Source organism: Macrobrachium rosenbergii, chromosome 47 (genome assembly GCF_040412425.1).
Source record: "Macrobrachium rosenbergii isolate ZJJX-2024 chromosome 47, ASM4041242v1, whole genome shotgun sequence".
Classification (NCBI taxonomy): Eukaryota; Metazoa; Arthropoda; class Malacostraca; order Decapoda; family Palaemonidae; genus Macrobrachium; species Macrobrachium rosenbergii.
In genome coordinates this window covers 22,280,624-22,301,343 of record NC_089787.1, presented here as the reverse complement: position 1 = coordinate 22,301,343, position 20,720 = coordinate 22,280,624, and the positions used below count along the sequence as shown (strand labels likewise).

The 20,720-nt window shown below is 41.2% G+C and overlaps 2 protein-coding genes across 6 annotated transcripts in view; one reads left to right on the top strand and one right to left on the bottom strand.

The window, feature by feature from the left end:
* Nucleotides 1-201: 201 nt before the first annotated feature.
* LOC136830616 (uncharacterized) lies at nucleotides 202-16,887 on the bottom strand. 5 transcript variants are annotated; one of them, XM_067090186.1, is made up of 2 exons: nucleotides 15,957-16,887; nucleotides 202-458 (listed from the first exon to the last, which is right to left on the bottom strand). In XM_067090186.1, the coding sequence occupies exon 1, from the start codon at nucleotides 16,450-16,452 to the stop codon at nucleotides 15,967-15,969; it is 486 nt and encodes a 161-aa protein (XP_066946287.1). In that variant the 5' UTR covers nucleotides 16,453-16,887; the 3' UTR covers nucleotides 202-458; nucleotides 15,957-15,966. The 5 variants fall into 5 exon arrangements, with proteins under 5 accessions (XP_066946287.1, XP_066946286.1, XP_066946285.1 ...); XM_067090185.1 differs by lacking the exon at nucleotides 15,957-16,887 and adding an exon at nucleotides 13,382-13,931; XM_067090184.1 differs by lacking the exon at nucleotides 15,957-16,887 and adding an exon at nucleotides 7,250-8,081.
* Nucleotides 16,888-19,572: 2,685 nt separating this feature from the next.
* LOC136830954 (uncharacterized) overlaps nucleotides 19,573-20,720 on the top strand; it is a 1,453-nt gene continuing 305 nt past the window's right edge. The window contains exons 1-2 of the mRNA XM_067090910.1: nucleotides 19,573-20,237; nucleotides 20,678-20,720. The exon at nucleotides 20,678-20,720 is cut by the window's right edge and continues 305 nt beyond it. Coding sequence (XP_066947011.1) covers nucleotides 19,645-20,211 — 567 coding nt within the window. The 5' untranslated portion in view covers nucleotides 19,573-19,644 and the 3' untranslated portion in view covers nucleotides 20,212-20,237; nucleotides 20,678-20,720. The remainder of the gene's footprint in view (nucleotides 20,238-20,677) is intronic.

Sequence of the window (20,720 nt, the reverse complement as noted above, 5' to 3'; positions counted from 1 at the left end):
ATCTTAATTGTTCCTTTGATATCTGTTCACTCATGGTGAATAATAGCGTGAATAACATTATTCATTGTTCATAGAAATGTATGGCATTTGGGGAGTACCTCAGGGAATGAGCCGTGAACTTAAAAGAGCATTAAACTAAACCAAAAAAAAAAAGTAATAATTAAAGAACAAATACTCGTAGAAAAAAAAACAACTGGGCTTAAATGTAATCATTTTATTTCATTCCGAAAATGCAAAGGTAACAAAATACAGATGTAACTTTACTCTGGAGAATTATACAAGCAAATCACAAATCACTGGATAGAAAATAACATTATTGACATTATTCAGGGCAATAGATTCATCTTCTTCTTGTGGTATAATGACAGCGGAATGAAGTGGCAACTGGAATAATTTCATTATATGTTCCACGTTTTTCTTCTTCTTGAATGTTCCTGAAGTCTGTTGTACACATATTACTGTTGGAAAGAAGGAGAAATAGTTAAAATTATTGTCATTATACATACATACATGCTTGCATACATACATGCATTATATATATATATATATATATATATATATATATATATATATATATATATATATATATATATATATATATATGTAGATAGATAGATATAGATAGACAGATAGATTATCATTTTCATAAAATACATACAGTTTCTCATGACTACTCATTTCAGTTATTTTGTTTGAATGCAATCATAATTACAGATACATATTATTATTATTATTATTATTATTATTATTATTATTATTATTATTATTATTATTCAGATGATAAAAACCTCTTCATATGGGACAAGCCCGCAGGGGCCACCGACTTGAAATTCAAGCTTCCAAAGAACAGCAAAGTGTTTGATTGACAGAAATAAGAGAGGGTGATATGGAATACAGAAAGAAAGGCTTAAACAATGAAGAAATAGCCTAACTGGCAACTCTGCAAATGCCGCACACCTGTCAGATTGTGGCGCCAACTTAAATGTCCGCCAATTTCCTTCAGAATCTTCGAGATTTTACCCCAAAAATCCTCCCACAAGAGGTGAAAAATTGAGCTTCTGAACTGACTTTTGTTTCTCCTAAAACAAATCTCTCTTTTAGTGAAATAATCTAAGTTTGGGAGATTCGGACACAACTCATACTAACACGGGGCGTCTGGTTTAGGGAATAAGCATCAACCCCGTTACTAGGGACAGTCCTTGGCCGCCAAAACGTTCTGGTACCTCCTCAACCCCGTTTGCGCGAACCAGATGAAGTATGCACGCTTGTCTTCATATCAACAGGAAATTCCTTAGACACGAGGAATTAAGTATTGCTAATATGAGGGGGAGAAGGATAACTTCTTTGGCACTGATATCGACACTTACTGAACAACAGGTTTCCTCTATGCATGTATGTTTGTTTATACAACTTTGAGGATTTCACGAACCTTCCATTTTATTTCAAACTTTGAAATTTATATATATATATATATATATATATATATATATATATATATATATATATATATATATATATATATATATATATATATATGTGTGTGTGTGTGTGTGTGTGTGTGTGTGTGTGTGTGTGTGTGTGTGTATTAACAATAATCTTCCAACATTAACACGCCATTCACCGTTAAGTAGCGAGAATAAATGTCCTTTGGAAAGAAACTCAGCCAACATATCTTCGTTTACTCACCAACAAATAAAATCTCTATTTATCCTTCAAGGACTTTTTAGAGCTCCCAAATAAGGCGCTAAAGCCGAAATAGAGCCCATCGGCGACTCCCTCGAGGACCTCCCCCGCGGGAATGTGACGTGTGATATTCGTTGGCAGTGGAATGGTGGTGATTCCCAAATCGGACGCCAGTCGCCAGGCCCACACCTGACAGTTCATCTTCGTCAGGACGTAGAAGGCGCCGTTGTAGCGGTTCTCCCTGGCGCACCGATGCACCCTCTTCGGAGACAGCACCTTCGTCGCTAGGTGCGTGACAGAGGTAAAGAAGCTCTGCTCCGGTTTCCCTCGGCCCCAGTTCGGGGTGAGGAACATGTGGACGTCCGTGGCCTCGTAGTGCATGTCGTACCCGTCCTCCCACTGGAAATAGAGGGCCCAGTGGAAACCCAAGTCGGTGAAAACAGGCCTTTTGTGTAGTTCCACCCGGCAGGATCTGGCGCGGTCGTCGTCATCGAGAATCGGCCTGCGTCCCGAGTAGGAAGACATCTTCTGGCTTCCACGGACGCGCTGCAAAAGGAGCTTGCGATGTCACAGACCTATACTGTCTGATCCTATGAGCAGCAGGGTCCGAGAAGTGCTTCAACGCAGGGCGAGAGGTGCCACCTACCCGTTTATGTCTGCGCGATTCATGTTGCGCATCCCGTCAGTTGCTCCTGGCTTGGTCCCAAACCGTCCGAAAATAGATGAGTGACTCGTGGCGTGAGAGCAGTTTAATGACTCTTGTGAACGGTCGAAATTGGGGGGGATTTTGTCGTTCAGTTTCGCGGAACGAACGCTCGTCGAATCGACATCCGCGTTCTGAACGTGTTATGTTCCTCGCCCGTTCGAACGAAGGTGTTTGTAGCCATTATAACTATTATTGTTAGAAACTGGTTTTGATAGGAAACCCTTGCGTCATTTGTTCTCTCGTAAGGCACGAATCGTTTGTACGTAAATTCACTGCGTCACTTACTATTATTTATTATATATATTCTATTGTTCAGAAGATGAACCCTGTTCATATTGAACAAGCCTACCACAGGGGCCACTGACTTGAAATTCAAGCTTCCAAAGAATCTGGTGTTCATTAGGAAGAAGAGAAGGTAAAGGGAAATACCCCCTAAGGGGGGGAAAATTCCTTTTACTGTACCACCGTTCATATTCTCTTAAATAGCCCTTTGTTGGCCGAGTTGGTTGAGCTTCAGACCGTCATTCGATGGGCCGGAGTTCGATTCCCGCCGCCGGCTGATGAAGAGTTAGAGGAATTTATTTCTGGTGATAGAAATTCATTTCTCGCTATAATGTGGTTCGGATTCCACAATAAACTGTAGGTCCCGTTGCTAAGTAACCAGTTGGTTCTTAGCCACGTAAAATAAGTCTAATCCTTCGGGCCAGCCCTAGGAGAGCTGTTAATCAGCTCAGTGGTCTGGTAAAACTAAGCTATACTTACTTTCTTCCATCTTACTGTCCACCCTGTCAATTTCCGTTTCAGTGCTGAATGGCCTCAGTTGCCCCAAGCGCTTGGCGTGTATGCCTAAAATCTATAAATCAATAAATACATAAAGATCTCATTACAAAAAAAAAAAAATGTTAATAAATAGATAAAAATGTATTGAAAGGAGATCAGCAATAGGGTAGTAATGAAGAAGTTCCAATTGCACGACGTCCTCAGAGGGAGGCTGTTCCACAGTCCAGCGGTGTCAGGAGGAGCAAAGGGCCTCTGGAACTGAGGAGAAGTTCGTTACCGAGGCAAAACGCTGACTGCATATTGGTGCCTCTTCTGTCCAGCGAACCTGGTTGCTCGAGTGAGGGTGATGTCACCCCCCACCGGCCCCCTTTCTATTAGTGATTGTTTGGTAGGGGAGGGGGAGGGGGGGAAGGTGAGGGGAGTTTGTTAGTGTTGAATCAAAATTTACTCGGGAAATGCTTCTGTAATTCTGTGAATGACAGATGTGGAATTCCACCGTCCAGACCTTTGAAAGATCATAATTCAGAAGTGTGGTGGTCCAACCGCCACCCGCCCCCCTTTCTATTAGTGATTGTTTGGTAGGGGAGGGGGAGGGGGAGGGGAGTTTGTTAGTGTTGAATCAAAATATACTTGGGAAATGCTTCTGTAATTCTGTGAATGACAGATGTGGAATTCCACCGTCCAGACCTTTAGAAGATCATAATTCAGAACTGTGGTGGTCCTTTTGAATTCGCCCAATTAGATTTGAATTCATTTAGCTGTTGCCTCTTCATTTATGAATGTAAGAGAGAGAGAGAGAGAGAGAGAGAGAGAGAGAGAGAGAGCCCTTGGCCGCCGAAACGTTCTGGTACCTCCTCAACCCCGTTTGCGCGAACCAGATGAAATACGCACGCTTGTCTTCACAACAACATGAAATTCCTTAGACATGAGGAATTAAGTATTGCTAATATCAGGGGAAGAAGGACAATTTTTTTGGCACTGATACCGACACTGAACAACAGGTTTCCTCTACGTATGTAGTATGTGTATGTGTGTATGTATATGTGTGTATATACATATACATAGATGTGTATGTATGTAAGTATGTATGTATGTGTGTATATATATATTATGTGTGTGTGTATTATCAATAACCTTTTAACACTAACACGCCATTCACCGCTAAGTAACGAGAATAAATATCCTTTGAAGAGAAACTCAGTCAGTTGGTGAAAACATCACCATATCTTCGTTCACTCACCAGCACATTAAATCTCTCTTGAGCCTTTGCGGTATAGCCCCCAAACATAGAGCCTAAGCCCCGACAGAGCACATCGCCGACCCCTACGCCGACTCCAGCGTTGACCCCAGCGGGGAGGACATCGCGGAACACATCCTGGAAGGGTATCCCGTGATCGTCGCGGGCAATGGGAACGTACTTCTTGATATCCTCTGCCACTGGAATGTCGAATCCCAAATCCGACGCCAGTTGCTTGGCCCACACTTGGCAGTTCATAGCCAACAGGTTGTAGCGTTTGTCGTTGTGGCGGTTGCTGTAGGCCAGCCTGTTCACCGTCTTCGGGGAGAGGCGGCACAGGGTTCCGACTTCGGTCGCCTTGGAGCCGAGACACCGCTCCGGCTTCCCCGGTTCGCAGCGAGGCTTCAGAATGCCGTTGGTGTCTAAGGCCTCGCAGTGCATGTCGATTTCGTCATCCCACCTGAAGTAGAGCGCCCAGTGATAGGCCAAGGGGCCTAGAAGGGGCCTCTGGTACAACACCACGCTGCAAGGTCTGGCGCGGTCGTCGTCATATATCAAGTAGAGATCCGAGTAGGAAGACATCTGCACAGGGAGCTTTCGACGTCCCCCAAGTATTGACTGAGCCTATGAGACAGAATGAGCAACAGCAGGCTCCGAGAAGTGCTTCCATGCAAGGCGAGAGGTGCCACCTAACCGTTTTTTTCTGCGCGATTTATGTTGCGCATCCCGTCACTTGCTCCTGGCTTGGTCCCAAACCCTCCGAAAACGTGAGAGCAGTTTAATGACTCTTGTGAACGGTCGAAATTGGGGGGGATTTTGTCGTTCAGTTTCGCGGAACGAAAACACGACCGACATCCGCGTTCTGAACGTGTTATATTCCTCGCCCGTTCGAACGAAGGCGTTTGTAGCTATTATTATTACCATTATTATTAGAAACTGGTTTTGACAGGAAACCCTTGCGTCATTTTTTCTCTCGCGAGGTACGAATCGTTTGTACGCGAACTGACTGCGTCACTTTATTATTATAATTATTATTATTATTATTATTATTATTATTATTATTATTATTATTCAGAAGATGAACCCCACTCATATGGCACAAGGCCAACATGGGCCACTGACTTTAAATTTAAGCTTCCAGAGAATATTACGGTGTGTATTAGGAAGGAGAGAAGGCAAAGGAAATACAAAAAGATCCCATTACAAAAAAAAAAAAAATTGATAAGCTAACAAACAGATAAAAATGTATTAAAATGGAAGGAGAATAGCACTAGGGTAGTAATGCATCGCATCTCCGCTTGAACTTCTGAAGAAGAAGAAGAAGAAGTTCCAATCGCACGACATCCTCAGTAAGGAGACCGTTCCGCAGTCCAACTGTGTGAGGAATAAAGGACCTCTGGAACTGAGGAATTCCGCAGCGAGGCCAAACATTTACTGCGCATTGGGGCAGCTGCTATTCAGAAAGTACGGTTGCTCTCGGCGGGAGAATGGGATCGGGGATCAATTGCGAATGGGAAAGTAGACGCAGAAAGGTCTTTGAACTTGACAGACACATCCAAGTCTTAGTGGTTAAATTGGTGGCCAAAATATTAAAAGGATTTTGCATAGCAGTTGATGATTTTTTTTTTTTAAAGCGTTTGACGGGTCTTCAAACACCTGTCTTAGTATGTGTATTTACGGGTGTATGTATGTGTGTGTATATATATGTATATATATAAATGTTTACATATATATATGTATGCATATATATATATATATATATATATATATATATATATATATATATATATATATATAATTTCCAAAGTTTGGTAATAAAATGGAAGGTTCGTGAATTCCTCACAGTTGTATAAACATACATACAAGCATACATCCACATACATACATACACATGTAAATAGACATACATACATACATACATAGAGGAAACATGTTGTTCAGTGTCGGTATCATTGCCAAAGAAATTGTCCTTCTCCCCCTGATATTAGCAATGCTTACTTCCTCCTATCTAAGGAATTTCCTGTTGATATGAAGACAAGCGTGCATACTTCATCCGGTTCGCGCAAACGGGGTTGAGGAGGTACCAGAACGTTTTGGTGGCAAAGGACTGTCCCTAGTAACGGGGTTGAAGCTTATCCCCTAAACCAGACGCCTAGTGTTAGTATGAGTTGTGTCCCAGTCTCCCAAACTTAGATTATTTCACGAAAAGGGAGATTTGTTTAAGGAACAACAACAAAAAAAAATCCGTTCAGAAGCTCAATTTTCACCTCTTGTGGGAGGAATTTTGGGGTAAAATCTCGAAGATTCTGAAGGAAATTGGCGGACATTTAAGTTGGCGCCACAATCTGACAGGTGTGCGGCAATTGCAGAGTTGCCAGTTAGGCTATTTTTTCATTGTTTAATAATAATAATAATAATAATAATAATAATAATAATAATAATAATAATAAGAGTGTATCTGTAATTATGATTGCATTCAGACAAAATAATTGAAATGAGAAGCCTCGAGGAAGTGTATGTATTTTATGAATATTATCTATCTATCTATCTATATACGTATATATATGTATGTATATGTATATATATGTATACATATACAGCATATATATGTATGTATGTCTATATATACGTGTGTATATATATATATATATATATATATATATATATATATATATATATATATATATGTGTGTGTGTGTGTGTGTGTGTGTGTGTGTGTAAGTGTATTATCAATAATCTTTTAACACTAACACGGCATTCACCGTCAAGTAGCGAGAATAAATATCCTTTGAAAAGAAGCTCATTCAACTGGTGAAAACATCAACACATCTTCGTTTACTCACCAGCACCTAAAATCTCTATTTATCCTTCGAGGACTTCTTAGAGCTCCCAGACTTGTTCCACCAGCGATAGACCACATCGACGACCTCAGACCCGGGAATGAGTCCCGCGATATTCTCCGATACTTTAATGTCGAATCCCAAATCCGATGCCAGCTGCTTGGCCCATCCCTGGCAGTTCATCTTAGTGTAGTTGTAAGGTTTGCCGTTGCGGCGGTTCCGCAAGGCGCGCCTGTTTACCCTCTTCGGGGAGAGGTGGTCCAAAGTTTCGATATCCGTCACCTCGGAGTCGGGGTTACGTTCCGGCTTTCCTCGTTCGCAGCTTGGCTTGAGGATGCCGTCGACGTCTAGGCCTTCGCAGTGCAAGTCGTATCCGTCCTCCCACCTGAAGTAGAGGGCCCAGTGTGAGGCCAAGGGGCCTAAGATGGGCCTTTGGTACAACTTCACCCTGCAAGGTCTAACGCGATCGTCGTCTGTTATCAGGTCGAGCCCCGGGTGGGAAGACATCTTGTGGGTTCCACCGACGCACTGCACAGGGAGATTCGATGTCACAGACCTACTGTCTGAGCCTATGAGCAGCAGGCTCTGAGAAGTCGTTCCATGCAGGGCGAGAGGTGCCACTTACCAGCTTATTTCTGCGCGATTTATGTTGTGCATCCCGTCACTTGCTCATGGCGTGGTCCCAAACCCTCCGAAAATAGATGAGTGATCCCTTCGTGGCGTGAGACCAGTTTAATGGCCCTCGTGCACGATCGAAATCGGGGAGTTTTTGTCGTTCAGATTTGCAGAACGAACGCTCGACCGACATCCGCGTTCTGAACGTGTTAGATTCCTCGGTCGTTCGAACGAAGGTGTTTGTAGCTACTATTAATGTTATTATTATTATAAAAAAAAAAACTGGTCTTGACAGGAAATCCTTGCGTCATTTTTTCTCTTGTAAGGCACGAATCGTTTGTACGCGAAGTGGCTGCGTCACTTATTATTATTTATTATATTATATTGTTCAGAAGATGAACCCTATTCATTAGGAAAAAAGTCCACCACAGGGCCACTGACTTTAAATTCAAGCTTCCAAAGAATATCATGGTGTTCATTAGGAAGAAGAGAAGATAATATATATATATATATACATATTACACACATATATATATATATATACATATTACACACACACATATATATATATATATATATATATATATATATATATACTGTATATAATTATGTATATAATTATTTTCGTAAGTTACATACAATTCCTTTTGGTTTCTTATTTCAAATGGAATTGAAGGTAATGATCAGTTCTTTTGTCTACATGCAATACACGTTACACGAGTCTTCCATTCTATTTCCAAATTTTGAAATATATATATATATATATATATATATATATATATATATATATATATATATATATATATATATATGCGTGTGTGTGTGTGTAATATCAATAACCTTTTAACATTAACACTCCATTCACTATTAAGCAGCGAGAATAAACATCCTTTCAAAAGAACCTCAGTCAACTGGTGAAAACATCAACATATCTTCGTTCACTCACCAGCACATTAAATCTCTCTCTATCATTCTAGGACTTTTTAGAGCTCCCAAATAGGAATCTGAAGCCCAGGTAGAGTCCACTGACGACGATCTCCGGCGCGGGAATGTATCTGGCGACGTCGTCTGACACTGGAATGTCGAATTCCATATCGGACGCCAGCTGCTTGGCCCACACCTGACAGTTCATCGTCGTCAGGCAGCAAGTTTTCCAGTTGTGGGGGTTCTCCCTGGCGCAGAGATTCGCCCTCTTCGGAGACAGCACCTTCGTCCCCAGCTACATCACCAGGGTGTCGAAGGTCGGCTCCGGCTTCCCTCAGGCTCCAGTTCGGGATGAGGCGCATGTGGACGTCCGTGGCCTTGCAGTACATGTCGTAGCCGTCCTCCCACTGGAAGTAGAGGGTCCATGCAGTGGCTGCAGCCGATGAAGTATGCGACACGCCTACAGTATACAGTAGTTCCACCCGGCAGCGTCTGGCGCGCTCGTCGTCATCAGGGTTCAAGAGGCTTCCCGAGCTGGAAGACATCTTCTGGGCTCCACCGACGTATTGCACAGGGCGCCTTCGACTGTCCCCTGAGGCTCCAGGAAGTGCTTTTGCGCAGGGCGGCAGGGTACACCTACCACCTCCCGTTTACCTCAGTGCCAAATTCTCAGCAAACTTTTCCAAGAACCTTCTGTTCAGATGTGTAATTTCCTCTGGCGTGAGAGCAGTTTAGTAACTCTTGTGCATGAACGAAATTGAGGAGGTTTTTGTGCACCTCTCTCTCTCTCTCTCTCTCTCTCTCTCTCTCTCTCTTCTACGGAGACACATCTAAGTCGCCTGCGGACGCCAGATAAAGGATGTACAGACCCACACTGACTGATTGACTTACGAAAACTGGCGTCAAAGAACTTGGAAAAAGGATATGATTAATCAAAAAGTCATTGACTGTCATTTATACTAATTGATATAATCATTTTTGCTGGTGGAGGGATGGTGGAGGCGTATTTATGTCTATATATATATATATATATATATATATATATATATATATATATATATATATATATATATATATATATATATATATATATATATATATATATTATAGAAATGGTTATGGAGGAAATATACTGGATGATTAAACTCTGAAACCAACATTATGCTTTCAAGATATAATTATGCATACTAATTTGGCATGATAAATTTGTTCTCAGTCGTGAGAAAAGAGTAAATTTACAAGTATTGGGATAAAACGCTTTCATATAAATGTGAGAAAGACAAAAGATTTGGTTTTGTTAACCTTAATTAACTTTGTTATACGATGGGAATAAAATGTCATTTTTTTTTACAAGGAGTAATTTCACTGTATATTGTACGATATATGGTAAAGACAATTGCACTGCAAAAGTTAAAGACTATTGCCCTGCAAAAGTTAAAGATAATTGCACTGTATAGGATAAAGACTATTGCACGGTAAAGGTGAAAGACTATTGTTAAAGACTATTGTTAAAGACTATTGCAATGTATAGGTTAAAGACTATTGCACTGTATAGGTTAACGACTATTGCACTGCAAAGGTTAAAGACAATTGCACTGTATAGGATAAAGACTATTGCACTGTATAGGTTAACGTCTATTGCACTGCAAAAGTTAAAGACAATTGCACCGTATAGGATACAGACTATTGCACCGCAAAAGTTAAAGACTATTGCACTGTATAGGTTAAAGGCTATTGCACTGTATAGGTTGAAGGCTATTGCACTGCATAGGATAAAGACTGTTGCAATGCATAGGTTAAAGACTATTGCATTGTATAGGATAAAGACTATTGCACTGTATAGGTAAAAGACTATTGCATAGCAAAAGTTAAAGACTATTGCACTGTATAGGTTAAAGACTATTGCACTGCATAGGTTAACGACTACACTGCAAAAGTTAAAGACAATTACACTGTATAGGTTAACGACTATTGCACTGCAAAAGTTAAAGACAATTGCACTGCATAGGTTAAAGACTACTGCACTGGATAGGTTAAAGAATTCTGCACTGCAAAAGTTAAAGACTATTGCACTGTATAGGTTAAAGACTATTGCACTGTATAGGATAAAGACTATTGCAATACATAGGCTAAGAGAGCGGTATAATGTTGGTCAAAACACCTTCTTGAACGCAACTGATAACTTTTTTGATCACATTTCTTTGAGGATTTTTATTTTAAATTATACTTCAAAGTGCTTCGTGATATGTTACACATGATTAAAAATACATGGTTTATTAGTTATACGGCTAAATTTGCCAAAATAACTTCAACTTCGGCGTAAAATTTGATTTTTCTGAGAAAATGAGCATCGTTACGAATTTAGTAAAAGAAAACTTAAAAATTTAAGATTAAAGAAAACGTAACTTATCGGTGAACTAGTCTTAAATGCCTACTTTAGTACATATATTTTTTCATCTTGAATAATGGCATTATTATCACTATTCTCTACTTATATGAATATTTAACACTTGAAGAGTAACTCAGAGATTTATTTGAGAGTTTAAAAGAGCTAATTAAACTAAATCAGGAAAAGAATAAATATTCGAGGAGAGAAAACAATTACTTTAATTTTTTCCTTTTTTTTTTTTGCTATGAAATTGTAAAGCTGACAAAATATATCTGTACAAACAGTTTGTCAATTAAACAAACAAATCACAAACAACGCGATGCAAAGTGGCGTTATCTATTTTATTTCAAGTTATTTACTTCGTCTTCCATCTTCCATGGCCTTCTTGGTGTGGTATAATGGCAGTGGAATTAAGTGGTAATCGTATATATATATATATATATATATATATATATATATATATATATATATATATATATATATATATATATATATATATATATATATATATATATATATATATATATAATTAATATTTTCACAAATCACATACATTATACACCTTATGGCTCCCCTTCTGAACAAGAACTGATGGAAATTGCCAATTCTTTTTTGGTCTGCACGAAAGCATAATGACAAATGGGTAAAGAACTGAAAATAGCCTAAATGGCAACTCCCTAATTGGCGCACACCTGTCAGATTGTGGCAACAACTCACCTGTCAGGATCATTTCCTTCAGATATCGACGTTTTTACCCAAAAATTCATCCCAGATCAGTGAAAATAAATCTCCTGAACTGATATTATTATTATTATTATTATTTTTATTATTATTATTATTATTATTATTATTATTATTATTATTATTATTATTATTATTATTATTATTATTCAGACGATGAACCCTATTCATATGGAACAAGCCCAACAAAGGGGCCACTGACATGAAATTCATGCTATTACGTGAAATAATCAAGATTTATTGAAATCTGAGCACTGCTCTTATAACAAAGGCCACCTGCTTTGGGTCACAATCATCAACCCCGCCACTGGGAACATTCCTCTGCCGCCGAAACGTTCTGCAATACCCTCAACCCCGTTTGAGCGAACCGAGTGATATACGTACGTACCTCTGTGTTCACGAAAACAGGAAATCCCTAAGATAAGAGGCAGTAAGTGGGTATTGCTGATAGCAACGAGATAAGGACACTGTTTCTTTTGTATGAATACCAACAACGAACGCCCTCCGGTTGATTATGTATGCACGTATGCATGTATGTATGTATGATAATCCATGTATGTTGAGCCTTGATCTCAGTCAATAAATGCTGTAATATACTAAACTACACATGGAGATAATAGCTATCGCGTTACAAGTAAATATTGGGCAATCGCCTTTGATTTTACTATCGAGGTCACGTCTGCAACCTGACCTCTCTGTGACCTTTCAATTGAATGAGAGCATCTCGAAAACATGAAATTATTATTATTATTATTATTATTATTATTATTATTATTATTATTATTATTATTATTATTATTATTATTATTATTCAGAAGGTGAACACTATTCATATGGAACAAGCCCACCACTGGGGCCACTGACTTATTATTATTATTATTATTATTATTATTATTATTATTATTATTATTATTATTCAGAAGATGAACCCTATTCATATGGAACAAGCCCACCACTGGGGCCACTGACTTATTATTATTATTATTATTATTATTATTATTATTATTATTATTATTATTATTCAAAAGATGAACCCTATTCATATGGAACAAGCCCACCAAAGGGGCCACTGACTTGAAATGTATATTATTATTATTATTATTATTATTATTATTATTATTATTATTATTATTATTATTCAGAAGGTGAACACTATTCATATGGAACAAGCCCACCACAGGGGTCATTGACTTGAAATTCAAGCTTCCAAAGAATATAATGGTCTTCATTAGAAAGAAGTAACAGAAGGTAAAGGGAAAAACAGATAAATTAACAAATAAATAAATAAATAAGTAAAATGCTTTGCCCTAGGGCTATAACGCTGTTAAGACGCCCCTGGTATGTATGTATATGGTTATGTATATATGTATGCAAGTACAGCAATAATCTCTTAGGTAACTAGGATGACTTTCCTATGAAAACTCAGTCAAACTGGTGAAAACCTCAACATATCTTCGTTCACTCACCAGCCAGTTCTTATTTCTTGGACAAGCTGGAACTCCCTGACCCGTATTTGACAATGGAATGGAGCTCATCTATGACCTCAGACCCAGGAATCGATCCCACGACATTGATCGGTGTTAGAATGTCGATGCCCAAATCACCAGCCAGCTGTTTGGCCCACACCTGGCAGTTCATTCGAGTGATCTCGTAAACTTTGCCGTTACAGCGGTTCCGCAAGGCGAGCGTGTTTACCCTCTTCGGTGAGAGGTCCTGTCTAGTTCCCAGATCCTCCACAAGAGGGAATAACCCCATTTCCGGCATCCCTCGTTCGCAGTGCGGTCTGAGGACCTTGTCATCGTCTACGCCTTCACAGTACATGTCGTAACCGCCCTCCCACCTGAAGTAGAATACCCAGTGGTAGGCGAAGGGGCCTATTAGGGACTTGCGGTGCAACTCCACCTTGCAAGGTTTGGCGCGGTCGTCATCAGTTATCAAGTCGAGTCCTGCGTTGGAAGACATCTTCTTCCGACCTCTGCTTCCGCTTCCTCGTTCACAAAGACGTATTGCACAGGGCGCAGAGAGGCACTGGGTCCCTTAACCTCTGGGGAGAGCTTTCATACAGGGCGAGAGTCCACCAGTGTTTATCTCTGGGGCGACTCATGCGTTCTGCGCCTGCATCAGCAGTCACTTGCTGAGGACGTGATTACAGCTAGATTCGGCATGAGATTATTACGTCATTTTTAGTTTTCTAGCCTCAGTAGATTTTATTCTAATTAAGGTTAAAGACAGCCATGATCGTACGACTGGCAGCGCTGTAGGACCGGCCACCACTGGGCCGTGGCTGAAAGCTTCGTGGGCCGCGGCTCATACTGCATAATACGCTGTACAGAAAACCTGAGCATTTTTTACTTGCTTGTTATAAGCCACAAATCGTGATTCTCGTTCCAGCTTTGCTGTCCAACACCTCTAACCGTTACTTCTTGGTGCACCTGAGGGGTGTTTTCTCCCAGTTCAACCTCTAGATCCTTGTGCTTCGTCTCATTAATTCTCCGGATCTCTTTATTTCGCTGTCCAGCCACTCTAACTCCCTCTCCTCACCGTCTTTAGTGCTTGAATTGCCAGTCTTAAGATGCCTTAATAAAATCTTAGGAAATTTCTGACTTTTTTTCCCATACGTAGACAGCCTTATTCGTCCGGTCACTCTATTTGTGACAGTTAGACAGACTTCTGTTCTTAAGGCACAATTTTGCATAGTCTCTCTCTCTCTCTCTCTCTCTCTCTCCCTTTTCTTCAGGCATTGTTTCAATGACTCTCTCTCTCTCTCTCTCCCTTTTCTTCAGGCATTGTTTCAGTGACTCTCTCTCTCTCTCTCTCTCTCTCTCTCTCTCTCTCTCTCTCTCTCTCTCTCTCTCTCCCCACTTTTTCCCAGGTACTGTTTCAATGACTATCTCTCTCTCTCCTTCGCTCTCTCTCTCTCTCTCTCTCTCTCTCTCTCTCTCTCTCTCTCTCTCTCTCTCTCCTTCCATACTCTCTCTCTCTCTCTCTCTCTCTCTCTCTCTCTCTCCCTCCCTTTTCCGCAGGCATTGTTTCAATGACTATCTCTCTCTCTCTCTCTCTCTCTCTCTCTCTCTCTCTCTCTCTCTCTCTCTCCCACTTTTTCCGCAGGTACTGTTTCAATGACTATCTCTCTCTCTCTCTCTCTCTCTCTCTCTCTCTCTCTCTCTCTCTCTCTCGCTTCCGCAGGGACTCTCTCTCTCTCTCTCCCTTTTCCCCAGGTACTGTTTCAATCTCTCTCTCTCAACATATTATTATTATTATTATTATTATTATTATTATTATTATTATTATTATTATTATTATTGTTGTTGTTGTTGTTCAGAAGACGAACCCTATTCATATGGAACAAGCCTACCACAGGGGACCACTAATCGAGAATTCCAGCTTCCAAGGAATATTACGGCCTTCCTTTGAAAGAATTATTGACAGAAGGCAAAAGTTAGCGAGAAATACAGAAAGATGAGATCAGTTTATATAAAAAAGAAAGAAAAGTAATTCAAGAAATGAATAAATAAATCGATAAAAACGTAAGTGAGTCATGAAAATACAAGGAGAATTATGCGTTGCATCTTCGCTTGGACTCCTGAAGAAGTTCCAATTGCTGCGTGACGCCCTCAGTCCAACTCTGTGTGTGTGTGTGTGTGTGTGTGTGAAGGATAAAGGACCTATGGAGCTGGGAGGTCCCACAGAGAAGCAAATTACAGACAAACATCACAGACAAAACAGACACTTCAGCAAGACCTCAACTATGGCAAAACATTGGTGGAAAAAGAATGAAGTAATAGGCTAGGATTATATATATATATATATATATATATATATATATATATATATATATATATATATAATATATATATATATATATATATATATATATATATATATATATATATATATATATATATATATATATATATATATATATATATATATATCAGATTCACTGGCAACAGATAATGACAAGTCCCCTCTCTCTCAAAAAAGAAACTCAGACAACTGAAAATAAATAAATAAATAAATAATGTATCTGTGCACACTCACCAGCCAATTCTTATCTCCTGGAAGAACTCTTCGAGGATCCGGAGCCGGATCCGCTGAGGAGGTGGATCCCGTCCAGCAGCTCCGATCCGGGAATGTATTTGAGGATGTTGACCGTGATCGGAATGGTGATTCCCAAATCCGAGGCCAGCTGCTTGGCCCACACCTGGCAGTTCATCTTCGTCAGGATGTAGAGGGCGCCGTTGTGGGGGTTCTCCCTGGCGCAAAGGTTCACCCTCTTCGGAGACAGCACCTTAGTCCCCAGGTCCATCACCAGGGTGTCGAAGGTCTGCTCCGGCTTCCCTCGGCCGCAGCGGGCGATGAGGCGCTTGTCGACGTCCGTGGCTTCGTAGTGCATGTCGTAGCCGTCCTCCCACCGGAAGTAGAGCGCCCAGTGGTAGCCGATGATGCCCACGATAGGCCTACGGTGCAGCTCCACCCTGCAGCGTCTGGCGCGCTCGTCGTTCTCGGGAGTCAAGTTGTGTCTGGAGGGGGCCATCTTTCCTTGCTCTGCTGCTAAGGGCGCGTTCGCACTGACGTAGGGTAGAGGAAGGCAGGCCCTTGAGCTTCGGTCTACTAAGGGCGCGTTCACGCTGACGTATGCTTCAGGAATGGAGGAGTGAGGCGGTAAGCCCTTGGGACTAGGTCTACTAAAGATGCGTTCACACTGACGTATGCTTGAGGATTTTTGAGGAGTGAAGGAGGCAGGCAGGCCCTTAGGACTAGGTCTGCTAAGGTCGCGTTCACACTGACGAAGGGCAATGTATGTTTGGGGAGTGAGTGAGTGAGGCAGGGCCTTGAAGCTCGGTCTAATCTGATCACGAGACTCTGAGAGTTTTGACACTGACGTAGGGTAAAGGATGTCTTGTAGGAGTGAGTGTGGGAGGAAGGCAGGCCCTTTGGGTCCTATAGTCTAATCTAACCACGGGACTCTGAGGACGCTGCTATATGGAGACCATCACAGGACGTCTTTGTTTACAATTGCACTGACGTAGTCGCATTGCCAGCTAGTCAGTTTCTGGCATATTTTTCTAAACCTTCCAAAGATATTTTTACGGAGCGCTCTCACGCAAGTCTTCCGTAACTTGACAGCAACTTGATTGTGCTTTCTTGTTTTTTATGGGAATGGCGAAGGAACTCCTCCAGCTTTTATATAGAATAAACTGCTGTCTGACAACCACAGGACAACTGCAGGGGCGTGGCCAGACCAGATCTGTTGATGATGTTGGCACCAAAACGTTTTGATTTCAGAGGAAGTGCCCAGCCAAGCCCATAGCTCGTTCGGACCTGACAACTATAAAATGCGTTTTGCGTCTTATGCCGTCAGATTCGTCGCGGAATTTACGTATACGAATGGATTGCATCACTTAAAATAGATATAAGTCAAAATTGCGCCACTTAAAATAGATATAAGCAAAGATTGCCTCATTTAGCATATATTGCATCACTCAGCAAAGATATAAGTACAGATTGCATCACTTTAAAGTAAATACAAAAAAAGATTGCATCAATTAGCATAGATATAAGTACAGATTGCATCACTTAAAGTAAATAAAAAAAAAGGATTGCCTCACTTAGCATAGATTGCATCACTCAAATATAAGTACAGATTGCATCACTTAAAGTAAATAAAAAAAAGATTTCCTCACTTAGCATAGATATAAGTAAAGATTGTCTCACTTGAAATAAATACAAGTAAAGATTGCATCACGTAGCATAGATACAAGTAAAGCTTGCCTCACTGAAAGTAGATACAAGCAAATAATGCCTCACTTTAAGGTGTGTGTATATATATATATATATATATATATATATATATATATATATATATATATATATATATATATATATATATATATATATATATATATATATATATATATATAAGAAAAGGATTGCATTACTTAGCGTAGATAGAAGACAGCTAGTGTCATAGTCTTCTATAGAAGGGAACTATTGTGCCGGCTTTGTCTGTCCGTCCGCACTTTTTACCGTCCGCCCTCGGATCTTCAAAACTACTGAAGCTAGAGGGCTGCAAATTGGCATGTTGATCATCCACCCTCCAATCATCAAACATACCAAATTGCAGCCCTCTAGCCTCAGTAGTTTTTATTTTATTTAAGGATATTTAAGGATAAAGTTAGCCTTAATCGTGCTTCTGGCAACGTGGTAAAAGTTTCATAGAGGAGGTATCAGCGGACTACGTTCTCTCTCTCTCTCTCTCTCTCTCTCTCTCTCTCTCTCAGTCTCCTCCACAGGCACTGTTTCTCTCTCTCTCTCTGTCTCTCTCTCTCTCTCTTTTCCTTAAGTACGGTTTTAATGACTCTCTCTCCCTCTCTCTTCAACCCCCGTCTCTCTCTCTCTCTCTCTCTCTCTCTCTCTCTCTCTCTCTCTCTCTCTCTCTCTCTCTCTCTACTATTTTAATCACTCTTTGTCCCAACCACGACACTGCTCTGTTGACCTCAGGGGGTAGGCAGATGGGGTGGGGGGAGTAGAATCATCTCTACCCCCCACCCTTCCCTTGCTGCTTGTTATGTGTTGGGCGGGGAGGGGGGTCCCGGGAGAAGGGGGGGGGGGGAGCATGTTAATGTTGCATCAAACTATATTTGGAAAATGCTTACCCGCACCTGTAGCTCACATCTGGAATTCACACTTATTATCTCTTTGAATTCATGCAGTTAGTGTACCTGAGAGAGAGAGAGAGAGAGAGAGAGAGAGAGAGAGAGAGAGAGAAAGAGAGAGAGAGAGATTAAAACAGTACCGGTGGAAGATAGAGAGAGAGAGAGATAGAGAGAGAGAGAGAGAGAGAGAGAGATTAAAACAGTACCTATGGAAAAGAGAGAGAGAGAGAGAGAGAGAGAGAGAGAGATTAAAACAGTGCCTATTGTAGAGAGAGAGAAAGAGAGAGATATTAAAACAGTACATATGGAAAAGAGAGAGAGAGAGAGAGAGAGAGAGAGAGAGAGAGAGAGAGAGAGAGAGAGAGAGAGAGATTTAAACAGTACCTATGGAGGGAGAGAGAGATTTAAACAGTACCTATGGAGGGAGAGAGATATTTAAACAGTACCTATGGAAGAGAGAGAGAGAGAGAGAGAGAGAGAGAGAGAGAGAGAGAGAGAGAGAGAGAGATTTAAACAGTACCTATGGATGAGAGAGAGAGAGAGAGAGAGAGAGAGAGAGAGAGAGAATTAATTCTGGTTAATTTCAAACCCAAGATTATTTTATCAAGATTTACTGATAGGAGAGAGAGAGAGGCAGATACTTGTTTGCATATTCGTCAATAACAATTGTACGTCTTAATCACTAGCATTATTATCTTATCTAGTCATCTTAGTCCTCCTTTTTTATTCATTTGTTCATTTATCCGTATTCGTTAATGTTCTCGCGAAAGTTGCAAACGATTGAGGGCGAAAGAACGCGAACGCAACGTGAATGCAAGTTGCGAAAAACATCATTCGCGTCCCACACGGGAAAAACCGCTACGTGACGTCACTAATATTGATGACGTAATACTTCAGTCCTTTACTGCGATTGGTCCGGTCACCCTGATTGATGACGTAACGCATCAGTCCTTTACTGTGATTGGTCCGCTTCGCCAGCAGATGGCACAGAGCGCCGGAAAACGACGTCTGAGCCACGACGGAGGTCAGTAACGTCAGTTTTACTCAGTCTAGAGTGAGAACGAAGCACGATGTCTCTCCGGTACAGCTCCAAAAGCGTGGCAGACGGCATCAACCTCCTGAGGGGCCGCTGCTCGGCGCAAAACCTGGAGGCGGACAGGCGACTGACGCCGTGCACCGTAGACCTATACATCCGGCCCATCTTCGGAGCAGATGGCGCGGCTTTGCCCGTCGCCAAACACTGGCTGCTCCATTTCAAGTGGGACCACGACGAGCTGACCTTCGAAGCCAACGACGTCGAAGGCCTTCTGGAACCGAGGGCTTTCCCAGGAAGGCCCGAGCCTCTGGAGCGAGGGACCTACGAAGTCCAAAGACTGAAGAAGGATCTCCGCGTTTACCCGAAGACGGTTCTTGAACTGGCGAAAAAGAACAAGTACAACGGACAAGGTTACAGGTTGTTCGGGTGCAACTGCCAGCACTGGGCACGCGAACTCGGCCGTCTCTTGGGCATTAAGCTCCCTGCTGACCAGGTCGTCGAAGGGGCGGATATTGCCGCGACGACCACGATCCTCGGCGGTCTAGCCATTGGTATTGGGGCATTGCTTGGAAGTGCGCTTTCGAGGAGCAATAAGAACTGAAATCTTCATCAGTCAGCGGACGAGAGGTAAGCTGGGTATCGGCTCTCTCTCTCTCTCTCTCTCTCTCTCTCTCTCTCTCTCTCTCTCTCTCTCTCTCTCTCCTCATTGTTATATCTTTGAAATTAACCTGAGATTACAATTTTAAAATCACCTCAAGAATTCAGTCAATAAAATAGCTGTATTTTTTTTTATATTTACACAGTTCTCTCTCTCTCTCTCTCTCTCTCTCTCTCTCTCTCTCTCTCTCTCTCTCTCTCTCTCTCTCTCTCTCCCCAAGTGCCTTGGATTAAAATTCCTATCCTACGACAAGAGCAAAATTGTTGATAACTTGAAATTCTTACGTTGTACTCTCTCTCTCTCTCTCTCTCTCTCTCTCTCTCTCTCTCTCTCTCTCTCTCTCTCTCTCTCTCTCTCAAGGAATGATGACTGGAAATTCTTACGTTGTTCTTCTCTCTCTCTTCTACAGGGAAACATCTGGGTAGCCTATGGACACCAGCCAAGGGATTTAC